The sequence below is a fragment of the Embiotoca jacksoni genome, unplaced genomic scaffold (assembly GCF_022577435.1).
Source record: "Embiotoca jacksoni isolate LCO1_2020_lvr unplaced genomic scaffold, fEmbJac1.0.p SCAF_4, whole genome shotgun sequence".
NCBI lineage: Eukaryota > Metazoa > Chordata > Actinopteri > Embiotocidae > Embiotoca > Embiotoca jacksoni.
Window position 1 is genome coordinate 18187160 of NW_027185392.1, and position 26529 is coordinate 18213688.

The following is a 26529-nucleotide window of genomic DNA, read 5'->3' on the forward strand; positions in this document are numbered from 1 at the left end:
TATTTGGACAAGCTGGGGGGGAGCGAGCAGGGGATCTGACTCAATCTGATTGGAAACCCGACTATACTATGTTTCGCCCATCGATAGCTGTAAACTCACTGCACCACAGGTGCCAATCAAACAAGTTGTCAATCAAACAGATGCGCCCCCAAAAACACAGCATCTTGAAGCTTATTTTATAATTAATGACAGGATTATTTTCAGATCGACCGCCAGAAAAATGTATAAGAAGGAGCGACTATAGCTAACAACACCGAAAGAGCTCATGGAAAACAGTTAAATGGGAGTCTATGGAGCCGGAGGCTTTTTGGAGCCGACCTCTACCGGCACTAAGGCACTTCCACATCGGCCTAATACTTCTGACCCGGATTGTTACATCCACTTTTATATACAGTTAATGAGTTAAAGTTGCTTCGTAATATTTGACACGTCAGCTGACAAAATATCCTCGATCAACCCTATGTTGAAAATGTAAATGCTAAACTTGTCATAGTTTTAATAAATCATAGAAAATACAGACTCGGTGTTGAGGTGGCTGAAAAGGACCATTAGTTAAGACAGTTTAATGACGCAGAGGCAGTTTCAGGGGCGGAGTTCTGCTGCTTTGCACTGGTGTGTGAATAAAAAATTAACAGAGCATTTCCACTTTCTCTTGTCCCTCCATCGATCTCAATCATACGCACTCTTTTCTTTTGACAGCTTGTAATTTCTAATATTTTACCACAAATGCCTGACTTCTCTCTCGATGGATTTTTTTGTTTGTCTATTGCTCGGAAATGTAGCACACCAGGCCGTGCATGTTACTGCATGCATAAACTGAACATACACTCAAAAACCTCAAGTGAACAGATGCAGACTGACAAAGTCATGAGCTATTTGGAGACATCGTGTCACTCTTGTGAAGATGTTGACTTGAAGAGGCTTTTAATTCTCTCCTTAGCTACTTGGTGTGTTGATTTACTGAACGGTACAGTGTTAAAGGCATGTCTCCACTTGTACAGAGGAGAAGAATTTCATCCGAATTTTTAAATGATCTCGTCACATCTTGGATCAGAGAGATGAGGCAGCATCATATAATATGCCCCATTTGCAAAAAAACATTTCCCTGTCATGACTGTGCTCTAATTTTTTCAGATTTATTCTTGATCTTTTGTCTACAAAGACATTTGTCTTTGATTGGATTATTTCACGAGGAGAAATGCAGATGAGCACGACTATATCCCAGAGCTACTCTTGTCACAGCTTGAATAAGAAAAAGCGCAGATGCTTCATACTTTGTTCCTCCTTTACACAGGCGTTTGCCGGTCATATTCATACACCGAACAGTCGTGCAGAAATAAGACCTACAAGCCAAAAAGCTTTGATATTTTCTGTTTACTCATGCAAAAACATTACATATCTGATAGCACAAAATTCTGTCACATCATGACTTTCTTCTTTCTTGGCTGCATGGAAATGAGTTCAGTATTCAGCCGGATTTCCATTTCTAAATGTCATGTTAATGTCTATGTATTTGTGTTCCAGGAGCGTGATGGGATGCGTGCCATACTGGAGTCTTATGACAGCGAGCTGGCACCCACTGAGTATTCTCCGCAACTCAGCAAACGACTCCGAGAGGCAGAGGACGTTCTGCAGAAGACACAGAACCACAATGCAGAGATGGAGGTGTGTGTGCAGGGTGCAGGAACATACACAGTTTGTTGTTATCGAAACAAACTTGAATACAAAGTATAGATTCAAACTCTTCTAGCTACTGGCCAGATTAGTATGCATGTTGCTGAGCAACCCTCTGCTCATAGTTGAAGGCAATATAAATACATACTACTCACTTCAGCTGCTCCTCCTCTGCATGCTCATTCCTCTTTCAGAACAGATTGACAGACATACACATTGAAAACTGATGAAACTTGACTTGTGGTACACAGGGATGTTCTGCACACTCATTTTATCGTCTCCAACGCCTGCTCTTCCCTCATACTCTGTTTCTGTCAGTCGTTTTTCATTCCTTCTATCATGTATCTAATATTTTCCTGCCCTTTGTCCTGTCATTTCAGGCCCAGCTGACCAAAGCACAGGAGGAGACAGGGACACTCAAGCTGCAGCTACAAACAGTAAGTGGCAGTTTTCCTGTGACATAATGTACCACTGAGAGTATATAATGATGAATGACGTGACAGCTCCCCAGAGGTGAATCCAAAAAAGTTCCAAAATGAGAGCTGCCATCTTGCGCTGGGGACATCATCTAAAACCAGACTTTGCGGAGAAGTCACCAGGTGGTATTAAAGCCATCGCCTCCTTGTAAATTGTAACTTGAGCCATCAGCACCGATGCTGCCTTAGGGCTTTTTAGTCATGGCTGTTATGCTGGCACATGTATTGTAAGTCAAAGCTGCTCTAATGCCTGTGTGACTAACATGCCAACTAAAATCATTATTTCCTGACAATGATGCTGGTGCTGCAGACCTTTTCAGAGAGACGCTATAATTTAGCAGCTAGACGGTGATTTACAGTACATTTAGGTTGAGCATTACCTCCTTCCTCCTACGTACCAACGCTGTTTGACAGGTAACACAGTCATACATGACTCACTGGGTTATTTTGAAGTTATTCTTTGAATTTAACTTGGCTGCATAGAAATAACAGTTCAGACTATAAATAAAGTAAAATGGGTTTCAATCTTTTAATTTTGGGGTACATATTTCCTTAATTGTAGCTTGTGGGAATTACAGGAACTATTCTGCTTTCAAATATAGAGTAAAACTAGGATAACAGAGATAGTTGGTGGGTGTTCCCTAAACTCTCTTAAACACTCTGCGACTGTCTGTACTCGCTCTGGGATCTCCCTTTTTCGTGGCTCCGTGTTGCCGAGGTGACATCAACATACCCATGGCAATGAGTATTGACGTGTGAAATCCACCTGTCTGCTACAGCAGTAATTACTTATTCGTCTTGGGAGAACTAGGAGTGAAGATGCGCTGGAGACAGACAGATGCTGTCAGCAAGAGAGGAAAATTGGTGTGCAAATGGAAATGAGGGATAATTGCAGAGACACAGCGAGCTCAGAGAAAAACTAGCTAACTAAGAGACAGGGACAGGACAGACGGGACAGGACAGACAGACAGACAGATATTCTAAAAAGTAGTACAAGAGAAAAGGGCTGAGACGCGGTGAGATGGAAAACAAGTCAGTAGAGCAATGTTGTGTAAATGATATATATGTTAGTCTGGATTTCTTTCTGGAAAAGACAGCAGTCCACTGCAATCGGTCCAGAGGATTTATCTGCAGGCAAAAGGTCTCTACCAGGCACACGGCCAGAGGTGGCCTGACGTTAGGGCTCCAGGCTTATTTTCTTCCTGTTTGTCTCAGGTGGAGCTGGAGCTGGAGTCTATAAAGAAGCAGAAGGCCTCTGCTACTGACAGCAACTCTTTAGTGACCAAAGAAGAAGTCAACATACTCAGGTAGTTAAAACACACACACACACACACACACACACACACACACACACACACACAACCGATGGCTATGCCTACGGTGGATTAACTCGCTCAGACCTCCACCTCTAAGATTAACCTATTGAGTCAACAACATGCACAGTCATTATTCTGCATGCTAGATATTAATAAACAAGTGAGTAAGTGGATGTGCTTGCACTTTCTAGACAGAAAATTGAAGATTTAGAGACGGAGCGTCAACGTTTGGTGGAGCAGAATGACATTCTGGAAATGAGACTGGAGAGACACAATCTACAGGTAGGCACCAAAACCTCACTCCAACTGTTCTCTGTGATGGATTTACTCGTCTGGCACAAAGGAACCAATTTAATAACCCCAAGGGCAGCAGCCCAGCCTGCACGACACTGCAGATTGATTCGCACAAACGTTTCCCATATCTGACAGTTTTTCAAGCACAATTGGACCCAGGTGTGATTCAAGCAGTGTCCAATGGAAAAGTTGTGGAACCTGTGGCTGATTGGAAGTCCCTCCTTTATTGGTTGAAGGGATTACCCTGGACAGAGCAGTGGGTGCGGGGTCAGAATACATTTAGATCTTAAACAGGGTCAGCTGGGAAGGGAACTGGCTAAAATGAATTCAATCTTGCTTGGTAGCCACCGTAATATTCGTGACACACACACAAACACGCATGTTTGACTACTTTCATCTTTCAAAGTTACTTAACAAACTCTTTCAGTTATACCTGATCTGTTCTCCTTTTTAAATTGGCTCTCTCTCTCTCTCTCTATATATATATATATATCTGTATATATGTGTGTGTGTGTGTGTGTGTGTGTGTGTGTTTCATCACAGTCAGGTCCTCTAACTCCCCTGACTCATACTGTGCCAAACTAAGCCTACCAGGAGACTTTAATGAAATGTGTGTGGGCAAGCGTGTTGGTTCCATTTAGCTGTGGGGTGAATGAAATCCATGTTTTCTCAAGCATGACCACCACCTTTAAGGCAATTGACGTGTGTGTGTGTGCGTGCGTGCGTGTGTGTGCGTGTTTGCATAGGTTTCAAGGTTACACAGTCAATGGATCAGCTCAGTTCTTAGGAGCTAATTTTTATGACTCATCCATGGTCTAATGCACACCAAGAGACCTCTACACCAGACGAAGTGAAGAGATGAATGACTGAGTGGAGAAGCAGTTGAAAAGAGAAATGAATGGCTTGAATTGAATGCTTGAATAAACTTGACAATGGGATTTCTGTCATATCAACTGGCACATCATATTCCTGTGGCCTAATCCATCATTTTTGCCCTGTCTTTATATTTTGATTCCACTGACTGGTGTGATTGCCAGTGTAATTAGATTGCTTTCATTGCCTGAGCAATTTGGCAATATAACAAGGAGCCAACCCATGAAGTGCTTTAAAAGTAGTCGGTGAAATCTTAAAATCAGCTCTAAACTGACTGGTAGCTAGTCAAGAAAGGCCAGAACTGTAGTAATATGATACTGTGTTGGCACAGGCATTCCTGTTTTTGTGTTTTCAATTTGGCACAAAAGAAAATCTGAGTAGAATCACTTAAAAAAGTTTTTACACTTGACAGGTTGAAAAGTTGGTTTCTCGATAAAAGGTAAACGCGTCTAAGTGCTATGGAAACAGATTCCGAAAATAAGTGTGAATAAATGATGAAATCATGAAACTTAAATGTCACCAGAACCTTCCGCTCCACTGCAGGAACAAACTCTTCCAGGACCACATAGCGGTGATATTAGTTGTTTACGTTTCCTTTCTCCAGTGTGTTCTCTGTCACCAAGCTTCCTATCATCTTGTGTTTTCCTTCGTTTAAGGTTAGACTGGTGCTCCTTTACGATCCTGTTGCGCCTTCTTCTTTTGCAGTGGAATATTTCACGTCACTCACTGCACAGCAAGATGAACCGAGCCGAAGATGTATATTCATAAAACAGCAGATGGAAGCACATATATTCTTATTTTCTTTTCACAGTTTTCTAAAAAAATGTGGTTCAATTTGCAATACATTTGGATGTAAACACAACTATTGTGTCTTTGGAGCAGATGAGCGGCAGTGTTTTGAACTGGTTGTAGGCTTGATATTGATTTGTGGCTTACCCCTGAATACACCTTTGAAATCCACCCGTTTGAGTTGTGTGAGCTGCAGTAACTGAGTGGGGACGAGTGGCTTCTTTGTGTGAAGCTTACATACTACACACTTACGCACCAACACTCACTAATTTGAGTGCATAAGTGTGTTCACATTGTCAAGTATGGCAACATGCAGTGCTCTGTGAGCACCTGGATGATGCCCTCAAAACAGTCCAAAAAATGAGTGCGAAATGCTGGACACTTTTCATCCGCGGTGCTCGCCATCTTGGCTAGATTCAAGAAAACATGTTGATTTCTGGGTAAAATAATTTAAAACCGGCAGGTATGTTGCCCGGTGATGCATTTAAATGTTACGGTTATTCCCAGTAAGTGCAGAACGGCAGTGTAAGGTTTGAGAAGACACTTGTTAGTGAACCACGGGAAATATATCATCTGGAACACAGCCAAAGTCTGCATGTGAGGTGTTTAGGGAACATCTGTTAATTGTAGTGTCTGCCAGTAGTCTGTAGGTGATGCAGTTGGGGGACATCTGTAAACTGTGGCTACAGAAAACAACCTGGATAACACTGTATTATAGACAACTAATGAAAATTGCTGAATGCATTTTAATTTGAAAGATGTTTTGAAGACCTTCCAATTCCTACAAGTGATGAATGAGATCCGTGTCTTTATGAACACACTTTCAGAGAAGCAATATCACTTTAATTCATTGCTGCACTTCAAAGGTCTCTTCACAATCAAAGTAGGTTTGTGACTTCTTTTTGTTTTGATTTTCTTCCTTTAAGTGTACCGTTCTTGGAGCATCTGTTTTCTTTGGCTTCTAAGGCATGGTTGCTTTTTGCTGGTCGTGCTAACTAATGAGCTCTGTCCTTGAGAACTGGAAGAAGCTGAACTGCAAAGCTTTTATCGTTTTTATTTTCAGATCTACTGGATTCTCTATTTATCTCCAGCATTCATTATTGATGATGACAAAAACGTAAACATATGACGCTGTGCGCACCAGTTTTTTTTTTTTTTTTTACCACCATCTACTCTGCTGTTCGGAAGAGTAAATCTAAAGGCCTGGTGATTTGGTTATAAGTTTAACAATTTGGTGATTGTTTGATTCGATTTTTAAGGTTGGGGGTTAGTAAAGATGTTTGCTTCAAGTTTCAATACAATCGTACTGTTAAAAATAATGTTATTTGCAGGCAGGTTTTCAGAACCTGTCAAGGGCGGCTCTCCTCGATGTGTGCTCTGCCTTATCTTAAGTAGCCCCTCCATGGTTTGCAATCTTTGTTCTTTATTATGAGAAATCATGTTTATTTGGCCATGAATTGAATTTAGTTTATTACAAAAGCAAAGAAAGTCTAATATGAATCCATTCTTTACCGTTTCCATTGTTTGTTCTTCTCCACAGATGTTTTTTTCTTGCACTACAGACTGCAGCAGCAGTAATGGGAGATTTGACACGGCTCTAGTTTGTCTTTGTGTTTTTGCTGTTGTACTGCCGTCTAGACTGCGCTAATTGTTGCCATTGCAAGAGGTTGCATCAACGTCGTCTCTGTTGTGCCTGTGCTGACATGGGCAAGCCCACAAGCCAGAGCAGCACTGTGTTCAGACATTATTTTCACTTGGAAGATGTTTTGTTAGATTGAAATCATAGCATGTCTTTAGCGCTGCTAAGTTTTTGTTTTTCACAGTTTTAATGTGGCTCTGAAGCTCCACCCCTGCAGGGATGTCATATGTACGTTTGCATGTTTTAACCATTCAAAGCTATAATCATGCTTTCAATTCACATCTTGTTTGTTAACTGTCCTGCAATTGAGAAAACAATTTAACAAACAGACGTAGTTTGTGAAATACGACTTCAGTGTTTAGGGCCTGTAAGCAATGCCCTGAGGCTGCTGTGTGGAGATTATTTTCATTTTCATATTTAGTATTGGGGCTAAAATATAGTTCAGTCTGAGTAATTGTCAACCTAATCAAACAGGTAATTGGTAGGTGAGACTCCTGCCAGCAGGAAATATGAAATCAGCGCCTATTCAGACAAGCCACTGTGACCTTTGTAAATTTTGAAAATATTTTTAGAAGCATGCTTATACACCGAGACATGTTATTACAGTGCTGTTAATAATACATATTGATAGAAAAGCAACATAATAATTCCATCTAAAGAAACTGCAGTACTTCCTCAGACACTCTGTTTGGAAATGTATTTAACATGGCTGGATAGAGTAAAGCTGAAGTCAAACACGGGCGGATTCCAACATTTTATTAAAACTTTAGGATTTTTCTTCACCAGTATGAAGCTTGTGTTTCCAATGCTGGTGTCCTTTTTCCTACTAAAGAGTGTTTGTTCCCACCATACTTAAAAAGAAGCATTTGTCACTTGACTCAATGTCCTCTCAGTGTTGATGGTAAATGCAGCCTCAGCGTTTGCTGTATTTTCAGAGGAAACTGAGTTTTTCTGTGTTGTCCTGCTTAGTGGAGCCATGCCAACAGTACTTGCATGTGAGGTAGTGGCTCAGATGGGCTGCACATTAATCATAAGGTTGGCTATTCAATCTCTGTGTCCTCCTGTCCATATGCTGAAGTGTCCTTGGGCAAGACACTGATCCAAAAGTTGTTCCTGATGGCAGAGGGGAGCCCCTTGCATGGCATCACGCCATTGGTGTGTGAATGTGTGTGAATTGGAAACTGTGTGAAGCATTTTGAGACCGGTTAATATCGCGCTATATAACTGCAGACCATTTTGCCAAGTCTCTGCCTTTGTTGCACCCACTTGACAAATAAGCAATAAGCAGCCAGACGATATTGTGTGAAGAGAACAAAAGACGGGAATAAAGGTGCTTCTTCATCAGGAAGCTTCTGGTGTTGATTATATACTGTAACGTCAGCGGCCATTGTAAACACAAACAACACCGCGTGCTGAGAAGACCGCTTGTCCAACATTGTCATGCATCACCACCTTCACCCAATCTGTTGGCTCAAAGACTCACCCGCCCTCTCAGCCCCGCTGGTTTTAGTGCTATTTTCCAGTTTATTGTCAGAATCCTGAAGTAGGTCTGCAGCTCACCTCCGTCACCACGAGGAGAAAACCTTCATGCACAGTCACACACACGGCTCTCGGTCGGCATTGGTGACAGCTTCCAACAAAACTACCCGGTAAAATCTATTACAGCGCGATGATTCAGTTTCTGGTGGCATTGGAGGGCAATTTGAGCAGTTGCTGTTTGCTCTCTGCAGCTCAGCTTCTGCATGGTCCACGCCGGCCGCATCCTCTAATGCAAGCCCATGTGTAAATGCATGTAGATGATTCCAGCCACCAACTATGTCACTGTGTACATCAAACGATGGCGCTGGTGCCAGAAGAACAACCGATTTTTGCAGCTGCATCCCAGAGATTTTATTTAGGAATTTATTGCTTCAAATCCCCTCAAAACTGATCGGACGTCCACGTAAAAACAAGCACATTTTCTCTTTAAGGTGTGGAATGTAAGGAGGGATGTGCAGGAGAAAAAAACATCATGACATTGGTGAATAAAACAACAACAGCCTTGTGAGTTTTGGTCAGAAGAGAGAAAACGGCAGTGCCTCTTGGTTTTATCTGTCAAATCGGTGAAATGGTTGAAGACGTCAGAAAACAGTGCCTGATCCCTCTTCTGCCTGCTTAGTGCTGGATGCAGTTTCGGAGAAATGTCAGTACTGACTGCTACAGGGAAACGCATGGAAATGAACAGCCAAGTAGTTTTTGCAGCTTTTTGGGTTTTACTTGGGATAATTTCTTTCTGTAAAGTACTTTCTGTAATTTTAAAATCTTCCATATAACCTTTTAATAATCAGTGGCATCATGACATATTGCGCATTCCAGCTTTTCCTGGGGGAATCTATGGCACTGCTCCTGTCCACGAGAGGAAAGGATTGATACCATCAAAACAGGAAGAGACCTTAAAGCGCAGACCTTTGCCTTCATGTCACTGTTACTCCTTACTGCATCTTGATCTTTGAGGCTCCACCTGGCTTATGTCTACATTTCACCAGGGACCTGGCATTCTTCCTGTTCCCTATTCGAGAGATTATCAGGACATATGTGCTGCTGCTAGCAGTTCATTCTCAAATTGTACCCCATGCAGTCTAAACCACTGGAGTGGAATCTCCACCTAGATTCATCTACGGTTCCTTCATCGCCTTGGATACAAGGGTATAGTAGAAAAGAGAGGTTTCTTTTCAGAAAAACTAAGTCGACCAAATAAAGTAAAAAAATAAAGACACCAAAATAACTTTACAGACATTAACCATGGGTGGAAATAGCAAAGAAAAAAAACCTACATGATTTGCTAAAAACGGACTTCTCATGAGGACCAGGAGTGGTACTTACTTAGATGACGAGGGGAGTTGGGGTAAGGATGCTGTCGGATCTAAATCTGCCTTCATCTACAATATTTTTTTTATAGAGACAGGACTATAACAACTAAAACAAATACGCTGCTTGATTCCCAAATAACCTAAAAGCACAATTTTTTTTTGTCAAGACACAGTGTTCCTTAATATTGAATTGTTACCTTTGTCAGGAATTTTCACAATAACGAGGAAAGCAGTTTGAATGAAAACTGTTGGCAGTGCGGTTTGTGCATCATCCAAAGTAACCAAGACGCATTTTTTTTTGAAAGATGCATTGCTATTGAATTTGCTCACTTTTAATAACGTGTACTTGTCCAGTGGTTTGAACCCCAACACAGTAAATCTCAGATATTTGTAATAGGGGTGAACTGATCCTTAAAATGCATGTGTGACTCCCTCGGGAGAGAAATGGACCATTTCTTAAAGGAGAGAGGCTAAAACTGCCATATCAAGAAGATGGCAGCTTCAATCTGTTTTTGATAATGTGACACGGTGTACGAGGTTTGGCTCTCCTGTGTCTCGTCTGTCTCTCCATTCAACCTCACTTTATCAGTTCATGTGCTTCATGGCTGATAGTACCCTCCACTCTTACACTCATGCACACTCACTCACCATTAGTGTGTCACCTCTTCCATCAGTGAGTCATGCGTCCCCTGTGGTCGACGCAGCATTGAGTGTATAAGTGGATGTTTCGGGGCGATTTGCCCTCCTGTGTTAAAAACAGATATTGTACCCTGGACTTTGAAACCCCCCCTCCCCCCGTCAACCCCCAACCACCCTTATGTTGTCTCTCCCTCGCTCATGCACTTGATCTTTTGCTCTATTTCTCTCTCTCTCTCTCCTTGCCTCTTGCTCTTTTCTTTTTAAACCATACTCTGCACCCCGGTATTAGATGTGTTGTTATTGTTGTTCTATGAATAAGGGATATGTAGCCCGAGGCACTTAGAATGGCACTCCACCTTTCTGCACTGTAAATACTGTGTGGAAAAGTAGGCTGTATATATGCATGTACACACACGCACACGCACACACACACGCACGCACACACACACACACACACCAATAAAATAGGGCATCGGAAATACTGTATTATTAAGTAGTTTTCTTATACTTTGAAACTCAGGCAGTTTGGTTTTCTGTTTTTGCAGAAATTAACGAAATTATAATTCATAAGCATGTAGTGCCCCATTTTCTCTGCATGTACAGTGAAAGGTAATACCGTCCTGCGTTTTGTAGGTGTTTCCCTTTCATGTTCTCAGTTGACAATATTCATCGGTAGGGATGCGCAAAAACACTGTTCAATAGTCACTCTGAACTAATAAACTATTTTTCGACTATTAATGCCACACACACACACACACACACACACACACACACACACACACACACACACAAAAAGAAGGAGAGACTCACTTGCGCCTAAAACTCTCGCTCAACAAATGCTATCCAACTTCTGAAAGCCTCACGTTGGACAGAGCTGATGAGAAGCATATCTGTAGCTTAATCTTTGAGTTGAAGGTTTTTCTTCACGCTGCAGGTCCAACATCAAACTGTCTTTGTGTAGCCATTGATTATTGGACTGTGCATAGTTGTGGGAGGCTGATGATCTGCTAGCTTCAGCTTCAGCGTCTACACTGCACCTCATCTTCATTTATTTTTTTAAACAAATTCCACAGAAGTTTTTGATGCACCGCAGCATGTAATGTAACACAGGTTCACCTGAACAACCTCCGGAACCTGGAAGCAACGTATTCTTCTTCTCCTTATGTTGTTTAATGGCGGCTGGCAGACAGTTTTTTTTGGTGCATTACCGCAACCTTCTGATGGGAGTAGTAGCACATTACAACCAGTCACCAATTAAAAACAGGGGGGATAAGGATATACCAATTGATTTTTATTTTAATGACTTTTAATGATATTAGAAAATCATGACCCATTCCTATTCACTGGATTACTTTTTTTTATTTTTTATTTTTTTTATTGTGTGGCCTTTTTTCCATTTTCTCACTTTAGTTCGATGAATGAAGCAAGTTCAACCAATTAAAAAAGTGATTATGCCATTTCTTGGCTTACTCTGAAAGCAAATGTGTTTTTAATGCCAAGGAGAAATAACTTTCCTTTTTGAGAAGTCAATTAAAACTGCGCCCTTCAGCTCAGTCCAGGCATCCAGAAAATAAAATATAAATTCCAATTCATTCTAATTTTCTTTTGCTTGACCTCATTTTAAGAAAGTCTGTTTGAAAGAGTTTCGGCTTTTTGACGGCGTGTAGTTGTTGGCTACGTTTTGAGGACTTTACTCTTTTTTTGGTGCTCTAATCTACATATCTGTCTCATACTGTCAGGCTCTTTTTTTCCGTTTTCTCTAACGGTTTATCATAACACACGTACAGATGCTTCTTTGAATACGCCCTCTGTATACAGATGTACAACTCCAAAAGATTTGCGCAGGTAGAAAAAAAACTGGGACTTTATTTGGCTGTGACGTGTGTGTGTGTGTGTGCAGTCCAGTTGAAAATGGTTTGACATAAATACACACATTCGCTGTTTCTCATTTTGGAAACCTAAGACTCTCTGTTCCTTTTAAATTATACAAGGCGTTATTTATAAGTGTGAGTGTGAGGCATTTTACCTCCATCCATGTTGCTTTTTCCTTTCGCTGAAGGCAATGATACCCCACCACGCTTGTTTTAACCATGTTTTTTGTATGCCCTTCACTGTTTCCCTACCTCATATATCCCCTTTCTCCCTCGTCTGCCTTTCGCTCTCAGCAGTTTATTTGGCAACCGTCGCTTGGGGGAATATGGAATCTAATTTAGCCAGTAATCAAGGCCTCAGATTGTTGTGTGTGTGTGTGTGTGTGTGTGTGTGTGTGTGTGTGTGTGTGTGTGTGTGTGTGTGTGTGTGTGTGTGTGTGTGTGTGTGCGTGCTCAGGTTGTGTATGTTCCCGTTTGTGTGTGGGTCTCCTTATGTTGGCATTAAGCTACGATAGACTCTTCTCATTTACCCAGACCTTGCAGAGTCAGAAGAAAACAAAGTAAAAGAAGAAGGAAATCACGTTTTCAAGAAACATTCCCAATTTAGCTGTACTATTACCTTCAGATTTTGAGTTTTCTCTTGTTGTTGACATCCATATGGAGTATTTTCTACTCACTGTATGTTATGTAATATTGTGTTTGGGAGAACAACACTTCATTTTTTTTTTTTAATAATATCTTTTTATTTGGAAATATTGACAGACACAGAATACAGTAAACATGCACTTTGACTAATATCGCCATTGTTTTTCAGCTTTTTGTTAACATGTACAAACAAACAACAAACCTATCCCTCCCACTGGTACACTCACCTAGAAGAACAGAAAAATAAATAAATAAAAAGAGAAAAGGAAAAAAAGAAAGGGGTCACCTCATTACGCTGTGCCAGACGTCATTATATAAATGTACATAGACACACACATACACTGTACATCTGTATGAAGACACGCCTGCTTCACTCTCCAAAGTAAATACACAGTCAACACATCATACAAGCACAAAATACCCAAAAATCAAATGACAATAGGATTGGCCAATAGGTAGAGACCAGAGTGCCCAAATTATTCCTTATCCAACAGAAAGAGAGTAAAATTAATAAGTGAATCCAAAAACAGTTATGTTTATTGCGCACCTCATGATTTAGGGTCTAGACCAAGAAATACTGCTAGGGGGTATCAGGCATAGTTTTGAGTTTCCCTAAGTATGTCAGAACCGGATCCCAGGTAGAGAAGAATTTGTTCCTTAACCCCCTAAGTGAGTATTTTATTTTCTCTAATTGTATGAATTGCATCAGGTCACTAAATCACATAGATGCCTTCGGTGGATTTGTTGATTTCCAATGCAACAATATTCTTCTACAAGCGAGAAGTGTCATAAACGCCATGATGCTTTTATGTCTTTTTCTTATTGTAGTGTTTTCTATCTGTGACACCAAATATAGCTGATGCTGCATTGGGTTGGAGATCAATATTAAGAGCCTCAGAAAGTGTTTTAAAGATCATAGACCAGTAAGATGCCAGAGCAGGGCATGACCAAAACATGTGAGTTAAGTTGGCAGGAGTATTACGACATCTGTTAACTGTATATTTTAGCTAATCTTGCTTTTGAAAAAATGAGCTCGATGCAGAACTTTGAATTGTATTATGCTAAGTTTTGCACAAGAAGAACAGTCATTCACTCTTTGTGAAGCACAGTTCCACATTTCTTCTTCTATGTCACCCCCCAGCGCTTCATTTTAATGGTATTGCTATACACATTTACTAAAACTTCTGCTGGCAGTGTTTTTATTGGTTGGTTATTTATTTATTTTTTTTTAAATGAAATGCTATAAAATTGTCCCAGTGTAGAGCCACCTGTCACTGAGGAGAGCAGCGCAGGAACACGAACAGGCTGAGGTAAAAAAAAACGCACAGTGAAATACAGTAAATAGTTCAAATCTACTTTCTCATTGATATCATGGAGGATGTTAGTAGTATAGCAAAATACAATTCAACAGCACCATAAACTGCATCCATCAAAGTTACCGTTAAGTTCAGTCAACGCCTTCCAACATTTTAAGCTCGGTTGAGATATAATTTACCGCGGAGCTATTGTGTTAGATGAAAATAGTTTAGTCTTTACATGAAAAAGCAAAGTACATGCCATCGATTATTTTGCATCAAAATAATTCATACAGGTATCAATGTGAAATTCTGACATTTGCGACCGTTTTCCAAAACAAAAGTTCAAATAGATTTCAGCTCAATCTTCAAAAAATTAAAAACATGCATTTAAAAGCGCAAAAATATCCGTTCACAATCTGCATGACTGGTATTAAGTTATTAAGGTAAAACGCTGTAAGAAGAAAACTTCAATACTTTTGTAAACATGGTCCTTTTTCTTTTTAACTGACACAGAGATGCTTTAATAAAGTAGATATGCAAATGCATCCGTGCGTGTGAGATTCAAGTGCAACATCTGAATGAACGTTCTCTACAGCGTGTGATTGATTGATGCTTTTATTCGCGGTGCAACATTTGCACTCTGTGTGAAAGTACTCATCACAAAAACAGCAGTTACAATATTCAAAATATCATTAAAAACTGCCACTTAAGTGTTTATGATTTGTTCGTCTTGGCATCATGTTTCCAAGGTGTAAAGACACATTTTATAAATGCGTTTTAGTAATAAGTGCTACTTTTTACATCTGCTCACATATAAATGTGAGCAGAAGCTTTGTGAAGAAGCTTTCTACACAAATAGATCAAAAATACTAAAATGCTTCATGTGCAGGGTATTCTGCCGCTGCTCCGTGCTGAGGGCAAAGTGCAGCACACCGGGAAATGAAGCAGGTGGGCAGTCTGATTCTCATAACTTCACTGTATGCTCCTGAAGCCTTTGTACAGAAGAATTTGCCGGGCCAGATGAAGCAGAGCATTCATAGGTCACACAAAAAATAAATGTCAGTCGAAGGTAGAGAAAGCTGACATCTCTGAGCGGTTCATAGCAGAGCTGCTTCATGAAAGCAAAGCTGCTCTCGCCATTTATTGCAGGAAATTAATCTGAACATTACTTTCAACCGTGAGAGGTTTGATTGGCGCTCTCAGTATTGCTTCATCTTTCTCTGCTGCGGTAAAATGGAACCCGACTGACAAATCTGCACCACCAGCTGCTTATCTGGCTGGATGCAATCAATTAAATATTTGTGTAACGGCAGACGATGAGTATACACATTTATGCTTTTCATTTACTTACTTTCTGGAAAATTGGTTTAAAAAGATGGTCAACTTAGAATATAACCTGAATAGCGTACATGTACTGTATGTATTCTGTGTACATTTATATTTCTTAAAATATATTTTACTTAATTTACTATTAAGGCGTGCATGGGAGATTGTGTGTGTGTGTGTGTGTGTGTGTGTGTGTGTGTGTGTGTGTGTGTGTGTGTGTGTGTGTGTGTGTGTGTGTGTGTGTGTGTGTGAGAGAGAGAGATTGTGATCTTGTGTGTGTGAGAAAGAGATTGTGTGTGTGTTGGGGTGTAACCGCTAATGTTCCCATAACTTGAGGCAAGTTTTTATTTTTCTAACGAGCCCTTAACATGTCGCTGTTGTTTTATGACTTGTCATGTTTGGAGGCTACATTGAGGGCGTTTATTTGTTCAGGCTGAAGTAAATTATGTCTGAATGTTTAGCATTTAGCTCGAAGCTAACGGCTAGCTGTGATGACTGTGTTGGTGCAGGGACAGACCTCCGAGAACTAGCAGGGGCTGACGTAAGATGGCCTGGCTGACGTGTTCCTGGGTCTCGCTTTGGGCGAAGCTGGGACGTTTAGACAGAGCCAAAGCACTTTTATTTGAATTCACGTGTTCAGCTTCTGTGACCAACATCTGCTCTATCAACATTCACGGGCACGTTCACGTGCTCACAGGCTCAGAAAGCTGTCTGGACTCGGACTTGTGGCTAGTTTTAGAGCACTTTTTTTCCATCCTGCTCGGACCTCTTTGTATCGGCCCCCAGGATGACAGGACATCGCAAACCCTGTTGAATGACGAGAATCAACAATTTAAAATTTTGTATCATTAATTTGTCCATGCCTTAACGAGTACGTTTCAGACAACCTTTGGAAATATATAAAAAGTACTTTAATTACTATAGTTTTCTTCTAGGGGAGAATGCCCCAGGACCCTCACCCTGTTTCTTATCTAGTCATCTTTTTCACTACTCTAGATTTTGCAGTTCTGTACCAACAAACAACAGTTTTTTTCCCCCCAATAAAGTAAAGCACAACAGTCACAAAAAAAATTATGCTTTGAAACTTCTACGTGCCTCCGAACCTTTAAATCCAAACTCAGCACTCGAGTAGACAGATATGGATTAAGAAATGCACTGTTAAATGGTCAATGCCAAAATAATGTGTAATATTTTAAGTGTACACATTTTTCTTTTGGAAATGAAAGCATGTGTTTCTTGGGAAACACTTTAGTGCACATATTTCATCCCTCACCTCCTCCCCATTAGTTCCTGCAAATCACAACCAGCATGCTCACTCCGAGGGTTTTTTTATGAAACTCTTTCTGTCCTTGTGAATAATGAAGTCTGTTCAAGGTTTTCTGCCAAGAAAACAGTTTTCGCTCGTACATTCACAGAAATATATAAGCACAGTGGAGGGCTTCAGTTCTTGTGCCTTTTCTTTCCTGTAACTGTCTGCACTACACATACTCTAAAGGCCTTTGTGTTATTTTGCATGAGACCTTCAAATGTTGTTTACTTGATCAGAAAGTGACACGTGGAGTTACTAGTCCCGTGTGCTTTTCATCCAAAGACCAGATGTACTTGAATTAAAACCAAACTAAACTAAACAACAAACTCAGTGAAGTGCAATGGCAGCTGAAACATTGACTGTCCTTGTGCAGTCATTTATGCCTGACCTAATCAACCTATTGCTGAATCTATCAATGAACAATTATTTTTCGTTATTGTAAACTTGATTGCTTTGGGGTTTTGTAGCTGGACTAAGCAAGACATTTGAAGATGTAATCTTACACTCTGGGAAACTGGAATAGACATTTTTGACAATTTTCTGACATTTTATAGACAAAATATGAATGCTGATGAAAATAAATTGTTACTCCGCTCTAATTTTGTCAATTATCTGATGTTCATTTTGCAAAGTAGCCTGTTGTCCCCATCTCTAGCCGCTTCCTCCAGCTCTTTCTGGGGATCCCAGGTGTTCCCAGACCAGAGGGGATATATAATCCCTCCAGCGTAGTCTGGGTCTTCCTTGTGGTCTCCTCCCAGTTGAACGTGCTCTCCTGGCATCATGGTCAGATACCAGAACCACCTCAGCCTGCTCCTTTCAATGGGAATTAGCCGCAGTTATTCTCTTAGCTCCCTCCTAATGTCTGAGGCCTTCTCCCGGTCCCTGAGGGTGATTTCAGCCGTCTGTATCTGCAGTCGTGTTCGTTTGGTTGTTACCCAGAGCTAATGATCATAGGGGGAGCATAGGACTGGACGGAATGGTGAATTGAGAGCTTCACTTTGCCGCTCGGCTCCCTATTTGCTACGACAGATTTGTACAACGTCCGCATCACTGCAGATGCAGCTCCAATCCGCCCGTCTATCTCCCGCTTCATTCTACCCGAGTGAACAAGCCCGCGAGATGTGTGAACTCTTTCACTTGGGTCAGCAACTCTCTTCCCAATTGCATGGGACAGTCCACCACTTCCTAGCAGAGCTCCACTGCCTCAGATTGGTTTGGATCTGATCCTCGTCCCATCCCCTACGCTCGGCATGTGAATGGCACAACCCGATGAAGCCCACAGACCTCCAGTTAGTAATGCTCAAACTTAACGCAAGGAGCATCAAACCTATCTTCACACATGGGGTGACATGTCAGCGCTGCGGTTGAGTGGAGTTGGTGATGTTGATCAGCTGCACAGAGAGGAAATCTGATTGTTCACTGCAGAGGCATGTCACTAATTCACAACGATTAGTGTACAGATGGCAGTTTGTGGGTTTCCTAGGAAAGGTAACGTACCAGACTTTTTCTTAGTCATGCACAGTAATCTCTTGCTGGCACAATTTTGATGTTGCTAGGTAACCAGCAGAGACTTCAGAGTGTTTTCAAAGTCTTGCCCTTAAAGACACATTGACTTTACAACACCACCACCAATTCTTCTGAGTGCACGTAGGCATAGTTTCTAAAGGTATGTGTCAGGGAGTTTCTGCAGAACTTGCCACAATTCATCTGTGGATTTAGTTTGTCTCTATGTGGAGTCAATCTGGGATCACATGAAGAGACAGAAGACAATGGTAAGATTCAGACGCTGTGGGAGCCATGCCATTTGATGCAGTGTTCCTTGTTCTCACCTCTAAAGATAGCTCCGTATGACTTTGGCTGTATGTCTGGTTATATTGTGTTGCGTTACAAACTGAACTTTGATCAGGCACCTCCTTGATGTTATTACGTGATGAATAAAAGCACACATAAAGTGCCAAAAATGGTTTCAGAGTCGTGTTTAATTGGACTTCAAACAGGAATTCATTTTGGCACGATTGTTTTAATGTATAAAAGTATCCCTATTATTTAGTTATCTATCACGTCTGTTTCTTTGATTCAAAATCCATCAAACTTTGAGACTTTGGACGAGTAGACTGTATTTTAAGTCCAGTAAAGTCACAGCGCTCTGCAAAAACTGTACAATTGATGTCTGTCTATGTCTGTGTGTCTCAGGGAGACTATGACCCCGTCAAAACCCGAGTTGTCCACCTCAAAATGAACCCCACTGCCGTTGCCCAGCAACAGCGCCAAGAGGAAATGGAGGCTCTTCAGCAGGAGGTGACATGTCTCAGGGATCTCGTGCGGTCTTTGCAGGGCGGAGGGGCTGTGGTTCATTCTCAAGACAACTCCAGCATTCTCAATCTCAGTTTGCCGCCATCAAAGGAGGTGCTGGGTAAGATCCACAACACGGGCACACATTTACAGAAACACTTTCACTAAGCTGACTCATTAGCTTCTGCTCCTGTCATGATACATAAATAAAACAGATGGGTAGCTGCCTTGAGCCTGCCATTGTCCATCACAATGCCATTAACCTTTTTTTTTTTTTTTTTTTTTTTTTTATTATAAACTAAACATGTGCCGTAGCTGGGATTAAGGCCACCGCATGTGCCATTGGATTTTTTTTTTTTTACTACCACTTCCTACACAGCATAAAGCAAAGTATTGATAATGGGAATTGCCCCGTTGATATTTTAGGGCACTAAAGCCTCTGTCCTCTTAAGTGAGTATATGACAGACAGAGAGAGGAAGTGCAGTTATGACGGGGTTAAATATGTAATTGGAGTTCAGGGCAGTTCAGTGGCCGAAGTCTATTTGCACATTTGTCTTCTGAGGATCTCGGCGCTCGTTGCTCTCACTATCCCTCTCTAGCTCACTGACACCATCTCATTTCTCTTGTCTCCTCTCTTTTTACAACTCCCAGCCTTATTTTTTCTTTTCAAACTTCAGTTCTTTCTGGTCTTTAAAAAAAAAAAAAAAAAAAAAAGTATGCTGACAAAATATGAAATGAAGTTTACAATTAAAGTAACACAATTTATTTTTGGTTTTGGATAATGATTGAAGCCACATCAGAAATATTTATTCTGTATCATACTCGTAAAGTATTTTTCAAAAAGCAATTAACTAGGCTGTTATAAAATATTATTCCAAGCTTTATACATGACTGCTTTGTAAATGAAGAAATTCCTTTGCTCCCTCTAATGCTTCCTACAGATTGCTTTTCTGTGACGAGTAAAAATATTATTGAGAATAATGATTTTGACAACACAAATCATTTGACTCTTCACTCGTACAAAAGTTGTATATTCGTGAAAAAAAAAATAAGTGAGTGCTCCATCATGTAGCTAAGAAGTAAACTGCTCCAATGAGTCATTAAAGTAGATAAAGACAACCCAATTAAAAAAAATGAGACATACAAAATTATACTTAGTCATTTATTTCTAGAGGAAAATTATCCGATGTTAAATTGGGAGTGTTGAAGGGGGTTGGTCGGTCACATTTTTATAAATGTGTGCTTTTGTTAAAATAATAAATAATTTGTGTCACTACCCCCTTTTTTCTGTTAGTTAAACGGATATACGTGCACACTTTGGTGGTATTTCAGGTTGAAAAATTAGTAAGCCAAAAACAAATAGAAGTTCCCTCAATAGTGGAATTTTCTGGATAGCTTTTAAGCATCTGTGTACCCAAAACCATGGAGACCAATTAAGGGCAAAAGTCATTAGCTTCCTCCAAAATTCAAAAGTTGATGTAAAAAAAAAATCCTCAGAATACTTTGATTTAGTAACTCAAAACCTACATGTTTATTTGTGCACTCGTCTTTGTGATTGCACAGGGAATGACATGTCTGTGTCCCTGTGTGCATGTCCATTTGTCTCCATGTTAGAGTAAATGTATGTGTCGGTGTAACTTGAGAATTATTGGCCAGTTTCAGGGCAGTTTGATTGCTGTCATAAAGTGACACTTTCGTCACAATCCTGAAGTCTTGAAACCGTATTTATCAGCAATGACTGACACTCGAGAGGACCACAGTCACCCAGGAGACGGACAGGCACACGGGCGCACTCACAGACCCTTCGCTTTATATTTTCTCGCTATTCACTTGTTAAATAATGACAGATAAAAATGTAATAGGTGTTAGATGTAGGAAGTGAAGAATTATGGGTAGTAATAATTATAAATCATCATGAAAATGCACTAACTGCCCTTGTGTGTGTGTGTGTGTGTGTGTGATAGTTAAAGAGTATTGGGATTTGACAGTAGTAAGGGCTGGCTGTAAAAAGCTCTTTAATAAGGTGTTATTCTTGTTGATGTAGATGCACATTTGAGCAAGTGAAATGCTTTTGACCTCCACGTTTTTTTTTTAGTTATTAAGTAAGCATTTTGTCTTCCTCGGTTACATTATTTTTTCTCCCCTTTTTAAGTCTGTTTCTGCCTCGCCTGCCTGTTTTACAAGTGCTTTTTAAAATTCTATCAAACTCAGCTTTGACAGAAATCAGAAACCGTGACACAAAAGATCTTAATGATGTGGTGAAGTATTAGTGTTGATACTCACTCCTGTTTTAATTAGAACAGTCTGTCCACCTTTCAGGGTTGTGTGGACCTTTTAATAAGGGCAGCGAATGCACTCCCATTAAATATGTCTGGGATCAGATGGAAGATTTCAAACTAAGCATATAAATAGCAATTAAATTGTGTTGAGTATTGATGACTCCAATATCAATGTTAATGCAAGCATACAGTAAATGAAGAGAACACCTGGTGTGGATAAAAGCTGCCCCACTTCTCTGACTTTGTGGACTGAAAGCACTAAGAGTGAATTGGCGCTTTCAGACCGGAGGAACTTTTTCATAGTTCTGAGCACAGTTGGAGCAAATACCCCTTCTTGGTGGTGTTTTAACACGTTAGCTTGGAGCCAAAGTAACACCAAAGTCACACAAAAACACAAACAAACTAACTGATCGTGGCAGCGGAAGCAGTAATCATGGAACTCCTCTGTTCTGTGAGGTTAAATTACTGTTTTTATCAAAAGAGTCTGGTGGCTTTGAAGACAGCAGTATAGCGCAGTTCCTCGTCAGAAATGGCTGTGTAACAGCAAGGCGAAGCAGTGAAAGTATTCTAATTAGCATACATTCAAACAGATATATATATATATATTTATATATATTTTGTTTTTGTTGTCTAAAATGCATTTTGTTACCGACACCCTCCGCAGCAGATTACTGGTTGGCTTTCATGCCGTGACGGCTGCTGGCTTCTCCAAACTGGGGACATGCCGACCCCTTTTTACTGCAGGTGAACTGACTATTGATAAGTGCCGCATACAACCCCGCTTCAAACAAACTAAACTATCCTTTTAGTGTCAGCCATCAAAAATGGAACAAAACACCGACAAATGTTGTAGTATTTGTTGTGCAGAAGAGGCGTTTCCAACCGCTGGCTGACTTACGTCATTTCTGTGTTGCTATTGTTTTTGGGTCTGCGGGGTGCTCAACAATGGGTTTTCATTCTCCTCACAACTGTTTGGTCCCAAAACACCTCAAATTTGCCTCTTTGCAGTTGTTTCACCATTTCTGAGCTCACATTATATTCATGCACAATCACATGCATGCATAACCTCTTCAGCTCTTTCTGCAATACCATTGTAAAAAAAAAAAAACTCCACTCATTCTTCTTCACACAAACTCATTTCTCTGACTCCTCAAATCGAGTCTCCAAATTAAGGTAATTATCACAAATTGATTTTCAACAAATTAATGTCAAGACCCATTCTGTGTCTGCTCTCCATGATTTTCTTTGCTCCCAGCTCAGACACACAGCTGACTGCTGTAGTTACCACCCCCCTGTGCGCATTATAGTATTTTGGAGGCTCTCAAATGAGCAGATGGACTGCTGCAGAGAGTGTATATTTGATATTGAGCCGTCCATTTCAGAAGGCGTCTTGCACATGTGGCGGAGAACTAAGTGTGAAATTCACATGTAATAAAGATTAAAGTTATACGGATATACCCACCCAGTCCTGTATGTCCGAGACCAGCTGTGATATGTTCTCCCAACTTTGTGTTTTGCAGATTTACGTAAGCAGATGGAGAGCTCCGAGCTCAGGAACCAGAGGCTGAAGGAGGTGTTTCAGAGAAAAATCCAGGAGTTCCGCACCGTCTGCTACGTCCTGACGGGCTACCAGATAGATATAACCACTGAGAACCAATACAGGCTCTCCTCAGTCTATGCAGAGCACATGGACGACTGCTTGCTCTTCAAAAAGGTTTGTACACTTTACATTTAAGGCAGGGCAATGGGGACACAAATATCCCTCTGTTTCTGACCTAATACTTAAATGTCAACATAAAATAATGTTGGTGCAGTCAAAGAGACCCAAGCAGGGCGAGTTATACAAGCAAAAATATATTAAACTTCACCTTAAGACAAAAAACCACATTAAAACTACGTGTATCACAATATTACAATAAACCAAATCCAAACTCTCACATAATGGTATCTATTTTATCAGTATCTTTTTAGCTTTACATACATTACATCTGTACCTGCACACTTGATGAGATCAGACATGGCTGCAAGTGGCTACGAGCCACTGGCAGTGTGCGTTTCAGCGAGCATGTGCACACTGATCATTAGACAGAAGTGTGAAGTGGAAATGGGCTCACTGTCAACATCAAAAATTCCTACAAGCTGTAGCAGTTGTGTGAGTTCTCACACAGATGCTGCAGAAAGTGCAAATTTGGCCTTACAATGTGGTCTTTTTTCCCCCTATTTACTGTAAAAAAAAAACCCCCCCAACACGTTCATGCCCCATTACGCCACATTATAGCTTTGTGCCTGGCTAAGCCATGCAGTGAGGGGAACACAACAGAGGCTCTCCTTTCATGTGTTTCTTCAATATGTGTGAGTGGAGGAGTAGTAGTGTGTGTGCGTGTGTGTGTGTAAAAGAGTGATGACTGGGCAATGTCACAGGTCTGGGCTGCATTAATTGATCACCCCTCCCCATACGCTCATTGAGTGGGCTAAATAAAAACTGTACGTGTGACTGTCCCTTAGCTGTTGAGCAAATCCTTTTCTTAAGTAGCTTTGCAGAAAAAAAACATCCTGTTGTGCTCTTACCTCTTTGTCTCTTCCCTTCCTCTCCTCTCATCTCTCCATCCTATCCTGCTATACTTTTCCCCTCTTTATCTCTCCCGTCTTGTTTCATCTCTCCCTCTCTGTGTTACTCTGATCTGAGTGTGTAGCAGGAGCTAATCGCCGTGTTGTTGTTCTGTTGTCTTATGATAAGGGGCCTCTAGCTAGAACCGAGACTGTGGAGAATCCATACAGGCTCGGTGGAAGGCGGCTTTATTATCTTGGCAGGTAATTATAGTGGTCAAGTGTCAGATGATTGCGACTGGTCATTAGTGCCTTGCTCAAGGATTTTCTTGAATGCTGCTGGAGTAGAGTAAAAGAAAAAAAAAAAGAAAAAAAAGGGGGGGGGGGGGCGAAAACATGCGTGCAAGTTTTTTTTTCTTTTTCTTTTACTTCTTGCCAGTGTGTCCAATCTGCTCCATCGAACCCACCTGCGACCATGCCCTGAGAGATAATTCACTGTCAATATTTATTAACCTCAGACTGTGTCCATAAAACACAGGGATGCCCTCATGGTGCGCACTGTCACACTCAAATGCACGCATACTCGCTCCAATCTCAACACTGTCACACCACACAGCACCTCTGTACCACCCCACCCTCCCTCTATTGGCTGCACATGCATACAGATGTACACACACACACACGCACGCACACACGCACGCACACACACACACACACACACACACACACACACACACACACACGCGCGCACACACACACGCACACAACAGATGCTAACACCTTCAGTATTAGTATTCACGACTGTGAGCATGTATGACACGCACGCCTAGTGGCCTATTGGAGTAGAGAGGCCTGCACTACTAATGGAATACAACACTCACACCCCGCACACACACACACACACACACACACACACACACACACACACACACACACACACACACACACACACACACACACACACATTACAAGGAACACACAAATACACATGAATGCAAGATATATTTTAAGCTTTTGTGTGAGTTTAATCTGGGTGATGGGAATAGAAAGTGGACTAATTGTTGGATGAGGCAGCAGTAAGTGGAGAGAAAATGGGGGATTTTGGACAGGAAGCATAGAAGTCTTTACAAATAGGATTCTAATATTATTCACCTCAGCAACAGGGTTGCCAGATAATCCTGCTAATATTCCCCTCTAGCAGAGGCACCCAAATCCCCTGCCTATGGTGTAAGCTGTTTAACCTGCAACAGTCACATTCCCCTACTTTCTCTTTTCTCACGCATTCCTTACTGTATGTTGCACTCTCGTTCAAATGTCTTCATGCCTTTTCATTTTTCAGCCCCTTTAACATTGCTGTAGCTTGCTAATTGAAATGGTTAGAGATGTTTTTCTGTCTCTCTCACTGGTAGACAGACAGGATGATAATGGTAATTATGACTGCAACAAGTGTTTTTTATTTTTTTTATTTTGTCACTAGCAAGGCTCAGATGTTGTGATTTAAAAAATGTTTTCCCTCATTTCATCTTTGAAGTGTATCCATACAAGCATATGTTAATTACATGGAAGAAGAGGAAAATAAAACAGTATTTCAGTGATCATAACTTTTGTAAATTTATGCAAAATTGTGTTTCAAATAAAATGATTGAATCCACAGCTGTTGTATTCAACAGCTTGAATACAACTTCTGTTGTATTCAAAAAGCAGTTGCTGCTAACACTTTATTGATGATTAACTTGCTGCTTATTTACTTTATTATAAGATAGTTCAAGGTAAAAAAAAAAAAATGCAGAAAATGCTTCTGAGATTTCATATATCCATAGTGTTAATATATCTTCTTTTATCATTTAATTGACAATGCAGCGGATTCTCACAGGGCAAAGCAGCATTATTTATGAAGCCCAATTCAAACAGAGGCAATTCAAAGTGCTTTTGATTGCAAAGCGTAAAAGGCACTCAAATGCTAAAATAGAAATAGATACATAACAGTAGACCACAGTAATACGTGGTTGAGTTAAAACATACTCTGTCCAACTGCGTCACAGATTGTACAGTTTCTATGTTAGTGAGATTGTGTGTGCTGCTGTGCAACATAACTCTGATTAGTATAATATTGGAAAACTCCATTGAGAGCCAGTTGTCTAGATTAACTACATCGTCACAATAATGAAAATGTAGACTTCATTTCCTCATTGTGCCCACCAGGATAGCTTGATTTTGACATGGCTCTGAGTTTGGTGATGCAAGTCAGTTATCAATCTATCCGTCCAACATTGGCCCAGAGTGAAGTACTGTGTCTCAACAACTTTTGGATGAATTACCTTGACAGTTATGAGACATTTATGGTCCTCAGAGGCTGAATCTTTATGGCAGGGGGTCGCCTGACTTTTTTTTTTTTTTTTATAGATCACCACC

General features: G+C 40.7%; 1 protein-coding gene across 4 annotated transcripts in view; it reads left to right on the forward strand.

Annotated features, from left to right (window-relative positions):
* The window catches only part of mad1l1 (mitotic arrest deficient 1 like 1), a 62180-nt gene that overhangs the window by 13254 nt on the left and 22397 nt on the right, over nucleotides 1–26529 (forward strand). For all 4 annotated transcript variants that reach the window (XM_069168327.1, XM_069168326.1, XM_069168324.1 and 1 more), the window contains exons 12-17: nucleotides 1525–1665; nucleotides 2055–2111; nucleotides 3366–3457; nucleotides 3658–3748; nucleotides 19192–19411; nucleotides 23091–23284. In XM_069168327.1, the coding sequence (XP_069024428.1) occupies nucleotides 1525–1665; nucleotides 2055–2111; nucleotides 3366–3457; nucleotides 3658–3748; nucleotides 19192–19411; nucleotides 23091–23284 (795 nt within the window). The remainder of the gene's footprint in view (nucleotides 1–1524; nucleotides 1666–2054; nucleotides 2112–3365; nucleotides 3458–3657; nucleotides 3749–19191; nucleotides 19412–23090; nucleotides 23285–26529) is intronic.